This window comes from Opisthorchis viverrini (assembly GCF_000715545.1).
Source record: "Opisthorchis viverrini unplaced genomic scaffold opera_v5_34, whole genome shotgun sequence".
Classification (NCBI taxonomy): domain Eukaryota; kingdom Metazoa; phylum Platyhelminthes; class Trematoda; order Opisthorchiida; family Opisthorchiidae; genus Opisthorchis; species Opisthorchis viverrini.
This window is the reverse complement of record NW_008751690.1, coordinates 715,389-733,508: the sequence shown is the minus strand read 5'-3', so window position 1 is coordinate 733,508 and position 18,120 is coordinate 715,389. Positions and strand designations below refer to the sequence as shown.

Genomic DNA, 18,120 nt, shown 5'->3' with positions numbered 1-18,120 from the left:
TATAGGAGTAAAGAACTTTATACAGTTCAGCTTTATGGAGTGTTTTGATTTGGTGGCCACTAGGTTTCCGATGTGGGCCAGAAGCTGCACGCTGGGACTACTCTGTTTGTCAGCTTATCCAAATGCCCGATAAAATCGCCAAGTAAGTAATTAACTTTTCTAGGGCGCATTGTTATTGCCCATAAGCCATGGGCAATGGAAAAACACCAGGACGATTAAATTCACAATTACTTCGAAAGTATTGTGTATATCTTGCCTTCAGTCCTAACTTCAATCTGAGTACCCTAAAGTTGTCAAAACCTTCTCCTTTAATGAACTGAAACACCTTGGAATCGGTAGTGACTGCTATGAGATTATTATCGGCCCATTATTATCTAAAAAGTTACGACGTATTTTCGGCTAGCTCTGCAGACCAATAATTGTTTTCGGGTTAGCCTCTCTTCTCGATCCTCACTACCAAAATGCAACTGACAGTAGCGGGGCTGTCATGCCAACCTAGGAGCATCGTGAATGCAAGAGAACTTGTGCTACATGAGCATTTCGAAAATATTTACATGTTTTCCGCTACTTTCTGTGGAAGCTTCGTATGCACTCATCATGTGCGAGTAGAACAAATAAAGAGCTTGGCATTTAAGCCACATTTGCTTGAAATAAAGTCAGAACAGGTCCGGGGCTGAAGGGGCTAAACGTCTTGTTACGTAAGTTGAGAGAATCTGAGTTGTAAAGAAGGTTCGAAGCAAGCACACGTATGTCATACTGGACTTGCTCATACAAAACTTGTTTGGAAATAAGTGCTTCGTTCTGAATTAGTTCGTTGCAGTTTTTTGAGCTCGCCCTTATTTTCGGGGAGAACATCGAACTCCTGACAGGGAGAACCAGATGCTGCAGAGAGCTGCTTCTGATCCGGTGACTCCAGATCTGCTGGATGGTCTTGAGGTTCAAGAAGCGCTTTATCCGACTCATTGTCTTGCCTCGAATTTATGACGGTCGAAGATCGAAACAGGGTGGGTTTGACCTTATTTGCTTCGCGAACGGTGTGGACCAGTCGTGAATCGATGGTTTGATATATACTTTGATTATTCGACCCATACGCATCCCCTGGTTTATTGATCAACTGTTTAGCAACGTTGTTTGGAGCCAGTTGTTTGGCACGGTGGACGAGGGCAGAACGTGCACCAACATGTGAGTGAGGCAGTGGAGGCCAGGCTGTGTAAACATTACACTTTGCAGCGGAACGCTCTGGTGACGACTGTTTGTTTTTCGACTCATTTTTGTAAACATTTGCGTCCAATAAGCCAGGTAACAATGGAGAAACTGCGTTGACTTGTCTCTGCGCCTGAAGTGAGACTGGCAGTAAACTGGAAACACTCATGCCACCAGGAGGTGAACTGACATTGGCTAGCCTTATGATGTTTCGGTCGATTGTAGGGGATAGAAAACCTGTTCGAGTCGCCATTTCATAGGCTTGGTTACAGTCCCCCATTGTGTGGTGATAAATCATCTCCTTGGAATAATAATCTGAATGTGGTGGCAGATGTTGCGCAGGAATCGAGAGGAAAGTGCATGTCTGAAAGGTAGAGCAGAGACAGCGTGATTCAGCAAAGAACACCGCAGTATGTGCTTGATTCATATGGTACAGTCATCCTCCGTATTTGGACCTCCCCCGGGGAATGCCAGAAGTGTTCCTTGTCTGGAGGGTGGGCACAGTACGCAGGGTCTTCCCCACGAATTACGCAGACGTCTTATCTATCTCGCGTGATTTCGTCACTACGATAATTCAGTGACATTTTGCAACATCTATGAAATTTGGCATCAAATTTGCGAACCCCCTGCAAGGTCATTTGAACTTCTCCCAAGTGAGGTAAAACTATCACTTCATTCATGTTGAACCAACCAGAAATTGTTGAATAACAGAATGCGAATTTATCACTTTCTTTAATAATGCACCTGAAAGCAAAAACATGCTATCACAAGTTACGGTTTTAGCTAAATAACCGGGCAACTGCGATAGCGTGGGTGCCTCTAAAAACATTCCACTACTTATCAACAATTCGTTATTCATGGTCGTTCTATTGTACGGCTGTCTTTTTGTTAGGTGTTGAAGAGCAAAAACTCCACCAAACTGAGTTGGCCCCACGTGATCCCCATTTTCAACATATGGCCCTACAAAATAGAACCTCGGAAACCACATTCCCATCCAGAACATCCCTATGGCGAACAAGCTTAGCCACAACGCGCTTCGCTCGGCGGATTTATTTCGCTTCCGGATCACCCCATTTATTGAGTCAGCTGACCTGCTTGTAGGAGACAGTCATTGTCGAAACACTTATTGACAAACACTGATTGCTTATGACGAGAGCGAAATTCCAGTGGACATAAAACAGACGTACGAGCCATTCGTTCGCAAATCTTTACGCGGGTTGTAATTTGCCGAACTCAGTCTTTCAGGTTGCACCTCGGTTTACAGACAAATGACTGTGCTAAGCTGAACTAAATGCCCACACACAAATTTTTCTCGCCACGTCCTATAAAGTTGTACTTCCAAATCCTGCGCAAATAACAACTCAGTCCGTTTCCAATTGATACGTCCTAAGGGAATTTATGGTGAAAAGTCGTGCATAGTTGCCGATGGTGTATCTGTCACAAAAGGGGAAGATGTAATGGCATAGTCCGGTGGCATGCTCCAAGGCCTTCAGACAAGCTAGTACGTGTCAGATAAGCCGGTACAACAATGTCCTGTAGGTGGGACGTTGAAAGATACTGGAAATGGATGACAAGTTTATCCATCTTCAACTCTGAAAATGCAGTTCTACAGAACCCACGCATAATGAACATGCAATGAACATACAAAGACACGAGACACCTTGTTGACACTCATGGAATAACAATCAACTGACAGCTTGGTTTATCAGATTGTGCCACTGATAACCTAAACACAATATTTTGTTGGCAGAATTATATTTTTTGAACGGATGAATGATCTCTGCAAAAAGGGATCATTTGAGTATCGCTCAGTTTTTCAGTGGAAACAATTTGTCTCTCAAAGACGGAGGTCCTTGGCAAAAAATTCGTTGAATAATATTCATTAGCAAGAACTGCATTTGAGTTTCACGTTGCCACCATCTTGACTGGCTGACGAGTGTTTGCCTATGATTTCCCTCTGGCTCAGCGGACTGTGAAGAGTGATTTGAGGTATCTACCTACCAGTAAACTTCCAGTCACAGCATCCTTATTATTTAAACCGAATTTCGCGATTCCATAAGAATTTAGAAAATCCGAGTAATATAAAATTGGTTTTGTGGGCAGGGATCATGGAAGGTCTGCGCTGACCTCGCTATCGCGTTCCTCATCTTAAATCTGCTCCTATATTGTCTGTATTCAGCTGAGTATGGTAGTATACACTGACTCACTCACATACACTTCAGAGCGCACTATCGGCTGTCAATGTGAATTCCACTTTAGTAGTCACCGATGAAGAGACAAATTACCGACTCTTCGTAACGGCCTCCGCCAATCATGCGGTGTATTTCGTGACCAGCTCTCAGGGAACGTCTAACCGTCAAACCAGCATGCATTGATGTTCAAAACGTTTGTCGAGCCTGGCAGGGTGGAACCGTTTTAAAAGAGAGTTATCTATCCAACTTTGTAGGAAGCCTGCACTTTGCCGAACAGAAGTGAAGGCTATTTTGGTCAAAACAAAAAAGCGAATCGAGGAAATTCTGGGCAAATAAATCTCTGGGCAATTAAATGCCCCAATTATATCTACACCGATCTCCTTAACACAGGATCTTTGGAAAAGCTACCAGGCATCTATGGAAATTTACAGACTGCTCTGGCCGAGCAGACATCCGGAAAAGTCCACTGCAGTTCTCCGTGTAAAAATATGCATCGGTAAATTGATTGGGTATATTTTCTGGGTCATTCTGATCTGTCATTCGGGTGCGTCATACATTGGACCATACATTTAAAGCCAACGCCTAGTAGTGGCTTCTAAATTTGCCGCTTTTTGCAGAATAATCTTATTGGGTTTACCAGCATGGTCACCTGTAGTTGTTTGAGCTTGAGAATCTGGGAATTAGCAAAACTGTTGTATTTAATTTTGATAACTCTGACTGCTAGCCAAACAAGAATTAAACGATAAGCTCAGTAATTTTTGAGGCACCCTGGAATGTTGAATGTCAGTGTTTGTGCACAGGCCTACCTGTACAATCCTTCTACCGGAAATCACGCATAATTAATGTCGTTCCTCGCTTGAAAATCACAGAAAACACCTACATTGGAAATGCTAAATCCAATGGGCGGTTACCTTGCTCTGTCTTGCGTATTCGATGCAGACTACTTGAACTTAACCAGTCGACGTTTAGTAGTGCACGCGGTGTGAATAGAACCATGTTTACCAAACGTGTCTCCCGATTAAATACCTAAAACATACGCCAGCCTTCGATGTGTTCCAAATGTACGTGAACTGGGAACAATTAAATAGCTGTTTGATCTTAACTGGCGTGTTATGACTTCGTCTAAATGAACTGCGTTTAAAGTAACAGAAAATAGAAAACCAAATGTATATGTCTGGCATTGAAGTAGCCACGCTTGAATTGTAGGCTACATACTCCAAATGAGTTCGCACTGCATAACATGCAGAGCTTTGCCGTTTATCTCTGTCCGTATTCCATAACCCTGCGCCTCGCTGAGAGACCATTTACTATCGTAGTTCAACCACGATACGCTACGCTGACCATCAAGTGTCACACTGATTAGGAAGCGTATGAGTGAATAACATTCCTTAAAGTGCCAACTACAAATTGCCCTCGAGGGTAATTATTCATCCAGCAAACAAATGCGTTGTATTACGTTCACAACATACGGGTAAATTATGTGCATTCTATCAAAATATCACGTATGTGCTCAACCGTACACATTTATAACACTATCATAAATCACCTTTTCCCGTGTACATCAATTACCTTTGCCCGAATTTGTGAGATATTTCTTTGCGTTTCCCTTTTGCACACCGTTAATAAGTGACATCTAGATTGAGCTGTTTGTGTTGCATACAAACCCTACAGGAACTGGCCGGACAAGTGCAGGGATAACGGTGTTGATCGTACTTTATGCCGAGTTGCAATATTTTGGCCCGAACAGCCTGCCCGACTATTTTTTTCCTCATTTTTGTGGACCCCCTATTCCAAATGTTCAAAGGGAATATTGTACTGATTTCAAATTGCTTGACTCACTACAATTGGGTTTTTTTCTGGAAAGGCATTACGGCANTTTTTTCTGGAAAGGACATTACGGCATTCCTAGTTATGCTCTTATGAAAAATACAAACCTGAGTTATCCGAAGGATACAATTAGTGAGTAACATTGTTGATAATTTGGCTAGTGGACCGGAAGAATAGCAGGATTGTAAAAACCATTCGGCTTCTATTCCGAGTATATCGTATTAAAATCACTTGTTCTGGCAAAAGTCTGCTAATTTTGGCAATCCTTTGGTAATTCTCCGAAGCTGTTTCTTGTTTGTATTTCACGATGAAATATAACGCAGTCACGTTGAACTATAAAACGTTTTACGAAAATTCAAAAGTCCGCTAATCAAATGGCAGACACATCGCTTTATATCTCAAGTGTGCTGGAATCGTCTACGTTTACCAAGTCAGACCTCGATGCAACTTAGGTGTATATCGCGAACGACTGAGCACAAGACCCTTACAGTGACTTTCTTATGATTGCCGACTGGGCTAGGTAAATTGTGCTACAGGCAAGAACCCTACTCGGAATAATCTGTCTTTCTTCTTATTTTCAGACAACGACCATAGCTGAAGTAAGGAAAGCGCCATCCTACTATTTGTTGCAAACGTCTACCCTTCTGTTGCATTAAAATTGGAGCATAAGTGGAGCAGAAAAACCTTTCGTTGTCCACAGCATTTAAGACTTTTGTTTCTGCCGATTAAAGTAAAATGGAGAGAATACTAGATTTATGTCGTAGGAATGCAGTGGACACAAAGCCGGTTCTACCTTCTATCACATTTGCACAACTTTTGCACCGCGGGTTCTCTCGTAGCAAACTTCTCATTTTTCAAAAAAATGGGAGCACTAGTGAAGAAGGCTCAAAAACAAACATCCCATATTGCATTGCATTTACCTGAGACTTCGACGGAGTGGAAGGAACTGAGCCGGGACTTTTGGCACCAACCAACCCTTCGTGTGGCGAATCCGCTTCCACTTTGATGAAATCAGCTGGCATGGTGTGGATGGTTTAGGCAAATGAAATGAAATATTGAGAACTGTTGTAGACAGCAGAAAAGTACAGTACCTTTGAAGAGGATATCAAAATAGGTTACTTTGTTTCTGCGCTGTGCTGCTACAGAAGTATGTGGCATGCAGGTGGCGAAATCGGCTCCATCAAGTAAGCCTCCCTAGAAGGTTAACTTGGTAAGCTGATAACTAGCATCCACTCTGTACAGTGAGTCGTTCGCTGCTTATAATACCCAAATCTGCGAACCGCTACAGCTGTAAATGTTTACATAGGAACGTCGGTTGAACCTGCTTATTCAGTTATAGAATAAAACATTCGCAAACATATGTGGAATGGTTAACATTGATGAAACTATTCAAAGCTTTACGGATTTTGAGCTTTATCTGAAGAAATGAAGCGATTTACAGGTCACATGAGTGATAAGTTCTGTAAAAGGCTTTTGGGCATGAGCCTGGATTTCATGAATTTGTGCACAGATATTTTTGATGGCCATTTTAATTGGTGCGCTTGTAGCGTAAACATACGCCAAAACGCCTGACGCTGTCTTCGCTTCTGAGGGTAATTCCTGTAGTTCATGTTGAATGGATGGCTGTTAATGTTTCTAAAATGAGCAACAATTTGGTTGTAAGTACCCCACCCCAAATCGAGGGGACACGGTCAGTGCACCAGTTATCTTTGTGTAGCCTACATACCAACGCACTACTATTCGTCACTAACTTACTACGCATTGATGAGGTCACCTCGAGTAATGACGAAACGTTATCAGATGGATTACCCAGTTCACCGACGAACAACCATCTGGGACAATTTGCAATATTGTCATACTACCAGTCTCATAGTCGCGAATCGTGTTATTTGGTTACTTACATAACGAACCATGGTCGTTGGCTTGTTCGCTGAGCTGGGCAATTTGGTTGCAAACGTGGTTAGCTAACCGACCACTAACCCAGCGCTACGCACAACTACGCACTGGTGATGTCACCTCGATTGGTGATGAAACGTTTGCAACCAAATTGCCCAGCTCAGCGAACAAGCCAACGACCATCTACGCTACCTGAGCTACCGACATTTTCCTCTATAGATAATGAACCACGTTTGCCGCTTTGTAACCATATTTTTAGTCCTCAGATGTATCAAAAACTATTGTGTTACTTCTAAAATTTTCCTAGCTCTAGAGTCCATTTTACAAAAGATTGTCGGTTTTTGTCGGTTAGAAGAATAGCACAAACCTCTACACCAACGAAGTGTGGCTTACTGAAATGAAATCACATTTGTGAAGACTTACTCCTCGAGTTAAGGAAACATCGCCTTGTCAATACAATTGCCAGCAAAAGCAGCACACAGAGAATACCGGCGACTGATGCCATCACAGCTATTATGATAGTTTGTTGTGTATGTCCAGCTGAAAGAGTGCCTCCTTTGTGCCCGTTTGGAAGCATATTCCGTTGTTGCATTTGACCAGACCGTCCACTAGATCTGAGATCCTTGGAGTTGGATGTATACGGCCATGAGGAAGATGTTGATAGGTCATCCAATCGGTAAGAGTTGTCAGTGTTGCTGAAGCCGTTCCTTTCCTTTTCCGTGAGCTGTGACAAACCGCCGTGTTTTACACTGGTTTCGACACCCTTCAAACTAGGGTCGCTACGAATAACCACGGTGAACTGCACCTAATTGATTGAGAAAAGTAGTTTTGTAATAGTGTAAATCGTATAAACTGCCATTTAGGGCTTTTACTAAGTTTGGTTGTGTATATCACATTAGGGAGTCTTCCGTTCCGACTCGAACATTCATCAATCAGCGACTAAAATTTTAAACCACCATATTCTGGGCGTTTGGCACCTAGTAGACAACGGCGATGGAATTTTCTGTATCCAGTGTCATACCTTCTGACGAACTTTAAGTGGAGTTCTAAGTTACCCGCTTTTACTTCCCGCAATAACAACTATTTATCCCATCAGGACAAATTAATTGGCTGACAATAATCACAGCCCTTCAGCGCAAGCCTAACACGAAGCACGGATATTACTCAGGTGCATTGTATGGCAATTTTGAAATGAAACACGGAGGAAAAGAAAGGAATGGAAAGCAAGGAAGAAAGTGAAACTTAATAGTTGCGATTCAGAGGGATTCCTGTAAGTAAAAAACACAAAGGTGTTAACTAGACGTCCTAGTGGGTGTCTGAATGTTTCTTTCGATTACCTGCACTGACACTCATAAGCGCTCCCGTTTGTTTAAAGGCGCTTGACCTTCCTTAGCAGGATCCAACTGTTGACTCGTCAACTGCATTTAGACCGATGGACCAGTGATACGCCTTCTCAAATGAACACATTCCGTGTATTCGAGAACAAGAACAGCTTAAACAAGTTCATTCCTGCAAATTTATCAGCCTACATTTGAATTTGATCTGACTAGCCCCGGGGAAGTGTTGCTGAGTCCCATAGGGAACGAAAAAGCTGTACGCTCATAACAGTAAATTCCACAGTTGGTTTTGGAAGCTAATTGACACGCACGCATTCTATTGTTATCAGGCTACTCATTAGGCAGTTTATAGGAGCTACGCTGAAATCCACAAGAGCCCCTTCAGGCTGCATGCCAACCTACATCCTGCTAACCCATAGAGGGGCTATTTCAAACATGTGCGTAAACCATCAGCAGTCTGCAGAACATGACTTGGATGTCACGTGCGGTCTTCTGAATCCAGCAGTAAGTTGTGCGAAGGAGAAAGCCCCACTTTGACTGTCTGACCCGACATAGATAGAATCAACAAAGAACAAAGCGGAACAAACTAGTGGTTGCATGCTTCATACGAAATAGAAATAACAAGAGCAGAGTGAGCAACACTGAGACTATACTAAATCATAGTGCTGACCTCAGACAAAACTCCATTCATTCAAAATTCCCTACCCGTATGTACCAACACCTATTCTTAGGGTATCAAATAAAAAATCCAATGGAATGCAATGTTTTCTACTCGATAAAGCAAAGCACAATTAGGCGAACAAGAACAGGTTGCTTTTGCCTCCATCTCTTGCAAAAAACTCTGCAGAGCAGTACGTCTGAGGCTCCCGGTCACTTATCCCCAAATAATACACAAACACAAAGCTGATATGAAACTGATACAGAGATATGAACGTATATTCGTTCGCCATAGTAATGCGTCTTTGTGGCGCTTTTGATTTATATACTGTTGATAAAGTAGAAAAACTTCTGGAGGAAGCATTTCTCCTTCATTGTTTTAAATCATCCTTGAACTATCAGAAGCATCAGGTTAAATAAGCACCAAAGTGCCCGTTTGCCAGTTGCCAATATGAATACCTAGAAAGTGTGAAAAACAACGCTTTTTACGTCGTACGCTTGCAGAATTGCCTCCTCTAACCTAATTTGCAGCAGGAAATATTTAATAAGGGAAACTGATCAAAAGGTTGCTGAAGACTATTTGACAGCTGTATTTTCAGTTAACCTGCTGACAGCTTTACAAATTTACAGACCACATTTTTCCTTCATCTTATGTGAGACTGTGTAATACGGCAACGTTTCGCCTGCGGAAAATGGGCACCTCTGGAAAACCCATCACCGAAACTAATAATTTTGCGTGAAAAAAATATATACCCGCCGTATTTTACTTTCCAGCATGCGCATGCATCCAGAACGTTAATTCCCATAACTCTACATTTTTTCATATGCTCCAGTAAATTTACTCATACTTTGTTTTTTTGTGGGGGCCGTTTAGCCGAATTTTCTTCACTGCCTCGTTATCTTACCCATGTGTTTCTTATCTAGATGAGGTCACATCAACAAGTTAAATGACAAAGTCAGAAGCCTGGTCCTACTGAGAAACCTTTTTAGTTCGGGTAGCTTAGATAGTACCTGGATCATTCGATGAGCCAGGTAGCTATTTTCGACAAAACGCTGAGCTTCTCTTTTTGATGGAGTGATAACAATTTCACCTCAGTTGGTTCTGGGTGACTCGCAACTAAACTGACTTGCTGAATAAATAACGTAAACGTTAGTGATGTAATTTCGTGATTATTGTCAACAAACAGCTTTTCATTTTTGGAGAGATATCGTTTGGATCGAAATTTCACTAATTGTCTCAACAAGCAAAGCGCTTAGTAAGGAACTGCTGAAATCCCAGCACTTTTGGTAGACCATAGTCTTTTGGTGCAAACGCAATATTTTGCTTCACCAACTCAAAAGTGCAAAATCACTGAACTCGATTTCCGCCGTCATTGAAGCTCATCAGTAGTGCATATATTTGACCACTAAGGGAATGGTACTGAGGATATCTGATATGAGAGATCTGTGTGTCACGGCTACTCCACTAGAGCATATTAGATGCACTTGAATTATCATGTCATTGGGGGCAATGGTGTTTACGCTTGAAGTGCGGTGTGAAAGGATGGACCAGGATACTTGGGCCAAATCAGGATAACTCATATGCAGCCGTGAGTGAGATCACAACATTTCATCTGATCATTTAAATGCTTTGGTTTCTTCTGTGGTACAACTTGTTATATCTCGGGGCACCTGACTCGTTCACCGCAGAACTGTTAAATATAACCTTTACAGCAAGATGAGTAGCATTAGGATTGATACCATACGTATTTCATTATTCATCCGAACAAGGATCAGTAAATATTTTGTTTGATTAAATGAGCTAACGAATCCTCTTATGCTGATTCCTTAGGAAAACCACTTCTCAAGAAAGAGAGTTGGTTTCTCTATTTTACGGCATCTTGAAAGTTGATACTATAACCCGCAAAATTCGTCAGTATTCCATCGCAGGTATGCCTGCGGGAGACCCTCAACAATTCGAAACCCTGCCTTTCCCCGGGGTATTTTAATTGAATATATCCCATTGCCGTTTATGTTATGGTGTGTGCGAGACCAGTGTCTACATCTTGCATAAATATGCGGCCACATTTAACACAAAACAGCCTGGAGTGAATTGATCGATTGTAGTGATCAGACACTGAGCACTCAAGTGAAAAACATGACGAAACATTCTGTTGTTCTTCTGTTTTGTGGCCATCGGTATACACCCAGAAAAGTTAGACGCGGAATTCATAAGAATGTTATTTTTGTTCATGTCACTTTGAACAAATATTCGGTGGTCAATTATTGGGCAGTGGGAGTCCAGTTTGTCGTGAATTTCCAGTTAAAACAACAATGCGTGTTCGTTGAACCAATGAACCGAATACATTTGAATCAAGCAAAATTTGAAATGGGGCGTTGACAACTACATCAAGTGGTAACTGAAGGAACCAGCAAAAAAGATAAAAACTAGGAAGCATGCTAGTGGCGGACATAAAAGTTTGCGGTTACTAAACAAATTTACTTGACACGTTAGGTATTTAGTTCGTCAATATTGGAATACAAGAAGAAATCAAGAAAAGTGAAATAACGCACTTGATGAAAATTCCATAAGAAGGGGCCACTATCAGTTGGTCCAGTAATTTGTCTCAAGTCGTAAGTTTTGTCATATGTATACGTAACGGGTTTTCTATGAAGAAGTGGTGATGAACTTCCCATATCTTTGTAGTTTTCAACAACTTCCTTTTCGGAACTAGGCAACAGTCTATTGTGTAAGGACCCCTTCACCATACGGTCATTTAGCGCTGCCATTCTAACTCGATGATTATTCAAAAAGTTCTTTTGCTTATTTACGCTGCTCCCAATTCTCACGTACTTCTGAAGACGTCATGTCCAAAAATGCCACTTTTTGATAAGCAGAATGGAATGGGGAGCAGAAGTACAGCATTCTGGATAGACATCCTCGGTAGGTGGACGAATAAAGCCGTTTGAGCAATAGCCCAAACAAAATTATTCAAAAAGATTACCAAGGCAGCTTGATTCAAGATACGTGCATTTGAAGCGTATGCCATGGAAAATTTTACATAAAACGGGAGCTATACTTCTATGGTTGTCAAAACACAACTTATACAGAATAAAGTTCATGATTTTCCTGTCACACCATAAATTCAGTCGCACCGCCGTTACATAAGCATCAAATACGGTCCACTTCCCGTTCGTCACTTCGATTGTTTTCGTGCAGCTGCAACAATTTTGCGTTTCAAAAATAACTTGTCATAGTGGACAGTTGACTGTCCACTATTGACTCAGCTGGCATGAAAAGCAAACACAAATAATCGAGACACTTGACAAATAAATTATCGCACTAATGTAAGGCCTGTTTACACACACGCTCAACGAACGTGATGATACTTCCGTTGTTTGCTTGCGAAGCACTGTAATTAAAGAGATTCACCTTCCTTGCTTGTTGTAAACAAATATTCACAAGACTTCTTGCAGTATGACGAGTGCTGCATTTTGAGTTCTGGACAAAACAAGCTATAAGTTTTGCTGTTGAAAAAAAGTATTGTCTGTGTCCAGGACGAAATGTGGATCGAAATTTCTAACTTATCTCATACCACTAACAAGCAGCCGAATTGCTGAATGGGTAGTTTGTCACCTTTTTCTGTTGTTCATGATTCAGAGACGTTTTGTCAATGCTGAATTAAAGCGCACTCCGCTGGTCTTTGGGATAACTCATTTAAAATTTGTAACTAAGCCGAACTTCTTTTTCCGTCTTTGATAGTAAGATAACCTTATAGAAAGAACTCCATGGAGCATGCTCAAAAAACGTTTTCCGGTGTACAGAAATTTACCCGCACATGTGTCCCACATTCATCCTTTGCACTGCAGTGATAAACAATTTTATTGTAGCTCTTGAAGTCTAAACTGGCTAACAGTGGTCATTTAAGCAATATATCTGCGATGACGATCGTCTTTTGCCAACATACTTTGATTTTACGAGGGAATTCGTCAACAGTCGCGAAGGGGAACGGCAGAAAAGACACCTGCTCGCAAAAAGATGCTTGTTAATTTCATTTAAGGTGCGTCTACATGAAACAAACAGCATCCCAAAAGACGATGGTGGAAGACGATGCACACTAAATAACAACTATTTTTGCATGCCTGATCAGCCAGTTAGTGAATCGTACTTTACATGACAGGCACGAAAATGATGTAATCCAGAATATAGAATGAAGTTTTCGGCACAAGATGTTGCTATTTGCTTTGCATGTTACACTGTGTTATGACCAACTGCCCAAAATGAACTTCCTTTGCAATGCTGCATCTTATTTAATACATTTCCCCTTGTCTTCTACGTTTTCAGTGCTCGAGGTCAAAACATTTATCTTTCCTGGAACACGTCATATTTAAAGACATAGGGGGACAACGGGTTAAACTATCTCCAGAACCACAACAGCGGAATAACCTACGCTTTTGTGCACTTGTCATGGAGTCATCCGAATTTATACGGAACTTCTCTCGGAGTGACTTACTGCATCCATATTTGAGAACAGTATTATTTGAGCTTCAACTCACCGACACACGTCCTGGCCTGAAAATGTTTACTGCTGTTAGGGTCGGCAGTAATTTCGTCCCTGTTCTTGATTAGCTTCATCGAGTTGGGACCACGTGCCCACCTGCTTCGTTTTGTTTGATGTGTCTCGACAGTAAAATGTGAATCTTGACGAAAAACATGCGACTATGTAGCAAGCTAGAAGAAGACTTGAGATTCCGTTATTTGACAAGAATTTCTTTAAGAGCAAGCCAATTTTAACTCACTGTTCGTCGGTAATTCTGGGGACGAGGTGTGGCTGGTAAAGTGGGCGTACCGTGCTTCACTTGTACTTCGATCGAATCATAAACCTCAGACCATCTTTTAACAGCCAAAACTCTCTGCGCTCAATAAGACACTTATTCACAAAATCAGATTTATATTGCTCATGTCGGTTTGGTGTGGGTCTGAAACTAAAATGATATCAATGATAACCAGACTTGGCAGGGTAGTTTCGCTGAACTGCATGTCAACACAAATACTAGTCTTCTAAATGTACATGCTATGTCTACAATGTAAACAGTCGACAGTTCTATTCGGCCTACTTCAGGTTCACCTGTGCTGAGGTAGACGTATGCCTGTAAGCACCGTGTAATCTATTCTTACTGTTCTATTAAGATCGCCCAGTTACTGTAACCTGTCTGTCTCTGTGCATGCACGGGGCTCTATACAAGCGAAACAACCCAACGACAGGACGGGTTACGGTTTTCCGACAGGTATGCACCACGCGATGAGTCATTGTAGTTCTTAGGTACTTTGAAATTCGGTGGTCAAGCTCCAAAATGTGGATTAGTATGATCGCCATAAACGGCTCGACTATTCGAGACAAAGTTGTTTTCTCTTCTTTTAGCTGCACACGATGCCGAAATGTATTTATGCAAGTATTATCTAAATTTTTATGATATTCGTTTCCGCTGTCTTTTAGACTAAAAGATCCTATCTCAGGTGTATTCTTCTTAGAACTACATAATGTAGTGGAACCTGACGAGCAATTTTGAAATCCAAATCAAACCGATGGACATTTCAAATTCTTCTGGGTAGACAACACAGCAGACTGTGGTATGTTTTGTCAATGTGGGCTGCGTCAAGCCTTTGGTTTACAGCAGAGAAATTCCTTCATTCGCAAGGGACAAAGAAAATACAATCGTCCACTGAATACGTTTACAATGCCTATCAAACCGAGCTAAATTTACAAAGGCGAAGCCGAAACTTTCCGTACATTTAGAAAGACTTAAAAACAGTGGTTAGGAAAAAGTCACCTGTCTTACCTGAGCAGAGAGGCTATCATTTGCTGTACCATCCTTCGCAATGAGTACAAGTTTATAACTTGTTGGCATTGGAGGTCTTCGTGTCATGCACAGCACAGTCGGTGCTTCAGGCATCAAAGCGAATAATCCATCAAAGTCCTCTTGCAGTTGAAGTAGACAGCATTCAGAATTTTCATCTTGTTCAACATCCTTATCAGTCACACGATGCGGCAGACGTTCACATACAGGACTTACGTTTAAAGCATTCACAAATAACTTATCTTCTGCTCCCTTCTGGGTGCCCATACCATTTTTCTTCGCACCGAGACTTGTTTGCCGACCGTTTTTCAGTGATTTAACATCAACATTTGATGTGTTTGGCAAAGAACTAAGTTGTTCCCAGATGAATGTGACATGAGAGCGGTGTGGTTCAATTAGTGTGAATTCCGGTCGATTATCGTTCACATTAAGTACATTCAGAACAATACTTGTTTTGGCTATGGTTTCTACTGCTAACTCCGATGGTGCCAATGGTCGATTTGGAGAGAGCGACAAAGATGCCCGGACAGGCAGTTCATTTTCCGCGGTTGCTGTAAGAGTTATCGAAGAGCGCGATTCACGATCGATAGGACGGCGAGTTCGTAAGACACCGGTGTTCCGGTTGATACTGATCAAGTGCAGATCGTCTGCACGACCACGGAGACCATAACGCAACTTTCGGTTCGGCTCAGTTGCATCCTTGTCCGTAGCTTCTACACGTCCTATTTCTGTTCCAGGTGGGGCGTTTTCAGCGACCTAAGATAGGAAAATATGTAGAGGATTCATATGGCGAATTAATTAAGTGCTAGCAAAATGCCTATCAGCCTTTGCAGAGCTACTGAATTCACTGTGTCAAATATCCTGTACACTGAAGTTCCAGTCTTGTGTTTACTGTAGCGTGTACACTTCATTCCGAAGTGGATTTGCTCGTTTTTCTCGAGTGACATTACATTTTTATTGACCTGGTAAACGTGGAATTGTCAGCATATTATCTAGTGAGATGTTTGAACAACGTCAGTACCGCCTGTAGAATCAAACTAAGCGGTCAATTCAGAAAGCAGCTGAGGAAGAGATCAGGATACATTCATAGTATGACAGGGCACTCTTCACCCAGCCTCCTGTTTGTCTCAAAGGATAAAAGTGGCAATTTTTGAATTAGGCCTAAACACATCGTGAAATTAGGATGCGTCGGATATGTGGACGTGCAAACTGAGGCGGAACGTGTGTACGAGTACTTTTTGGGAAATGAAGTACGGAAACTGCCATCTACCTAAATATTCTATAAAGAAAACTTCGGTAATCTTAGCATTTGCTCCGGGTTGCATATTCAAATAAGAAGTTTGCAGAACTCAGGCTGTCTGAGATCGTATTAAATTGACTCTGATTAACTACCACTCTCGCGTGCCACCAGGAAGTCATCTTGGCATCTCCAGAAGCCGGTTCGATGAATCAGATGGAAGCCTAATGCTTCGGATAAAAACTTGATGCTTTGGGATGTACCTAGTCAATGTTGTATTTCAAAAACTACCTTGGATCAGGTTATCCATCGAGGATTAGAGGAGGCAATGAGGAGTCGCATAGCTATTTTATTTAGTTCGCGATACTTCTGAAAATGCGTACAGGAATGAAAACAATCCAAACATGAGAGTTCGTAACAGAGATTACCTTTTGTAGGTGAAACCAACCTTGCTGAGAAACTTAGAAGCTACATGTAGCTGCTTCTTCCTTATTAAGAATAACTAGTGGTCTGCATTTCACAGAATTGGAAGAAGTTTGGAATCCATTACTTCTCGGCTAGTAGTTCGAACGCTTACCTGTTTGGCCGTGGGCGGCCGATTAACAGTTTGATTGGCTTCTACTCCGACTAGACACAGCACAACTCACATTTACTCACGAAATTCAAATCAACCGGTTACACGTGCTGCAAACATACTGCCCCACTAGCGGAAATATCAAGGCATAGGCAGATATACTTTCACTTATAAAGCATCCATCTTGTCTGCTAATTACTAATAGCTTAACCTGAAATTTTCTGTATGTATATTAGTCCTCAGCTCAAATCGTCACTTGATCGCGTAAGTGGGAGCAAGAGAATATCAAACGAATAGCACCCACCTCAAAAGTGTAATGCGCCGAAGAGAATTCCGGTATATTGTCATTCACATCCTCTACAGACACAATCAAATTCGCAGTGCTTGACCTCGATTCCGGTGACCCGGAGTCATGTACAACAACCAGCAAATCATACTGGCTCTTAACTTCACAATCCAGGGCAACCGTTGTCCATATGCGACCTGATCGCGGATCAATGCGAAAATATTGACTTCCATTTCTCCAGACAGCTTGCTTGCTGACGTCTGCGGCTTGTTCAGTAGTGTTGTCCAAATCGCTAATGAGGAACGTGAGAAGAGAATTGGGTCCGATATCGGCATCAGTTACTTTGATTGGGCTAACGAACTGAACTTCCGCGGCTGGAGAGTTCTCCTGAACGCGGCCATGGTACGTTAATTTATCAAAGACCGGATTATGATCATTTTCATCAGTTACCGTGATGTGTAAGCTTGCGTTTCGAGCCAATGAATTTACACCCTCGGCATCGGTGCATTCGACTGTGACCTATTTGTGAAAAAAAGGATAGATTCAAAGTTCGGAATAGAAAATCTCAACTAAAATAAACTTGAGTCAGGTAAAAAAAGATTAACCGAAACATTACTTACTCTGGTGGCGGTTAAGTCACTATTGATGGCCTCCATATATGGATTGGCCTATTTCAATGACACACACTTCAAGGACGGAAAGTTTGATTTCTGTGGCTTGCCGGTCAAGACTATACCAATGTCTTGGGAACTTTCTTGTTATATGAATAAATGTTCAGACAATTTCAATCTATGGGCAACAGTTTACGATTTGAGGTTTCCAGGTAATCAACCACAGCTGCAAAAATCATAAGTACTATACTTTAATGACTGTGACGTAAAACAGGAAATGCAAGAACCATGATTAGTTAATCCGGCAACCTAACGGAGAACATTTTGATCACTGATGAGGCTAGTACTCGCCGTACGCCTATGTCAGTGATACATTTGTGATGTCCCTGATGACCTTTGTGATAAACTCTTTTTTTATGATAATCGTATTTGTATATCGTAGTTAAATACTGTTAGTACGCC

The 18,120-nt window shown here is 41.7% G+C and overlaps 1 protein-coding gene across 1 annotated transcript in view; it reads right to left on the bottom strand.

Moving 5' to 3' along the window:
* Positions 1-557: 557 nt before the first annotated feature.
* T265_02662 (hypothetical protein) overlaps positions 558-18,120 on the bottom strand; it is a gene marked incomplete at both ends in the record, with an annotated part of 57,738 nt that continues 40,175 nt past the window's right edge. The window contains 5 exons of the mRNA XM_009166964.1: positions 558-1,567; positions 6,143-6,237; positions 7,542-7,923; positions 14,933-15,706; positions 17,066-17,566. Coding sequence (XP_009165228.1) covers positions 767-1,567; positions 6,143-6,237; positions 7,542-7,923; positions 14,933-15,706; positions 17,066-17,566 — 2,553 coding nt within the window. The remainder of the gene's footprint in view (positions 1,568-6,142; positions 6,238-7,541; positions 7,924-14,932; positions 15,707-17,065; positions 17,567-18,120) is intronic.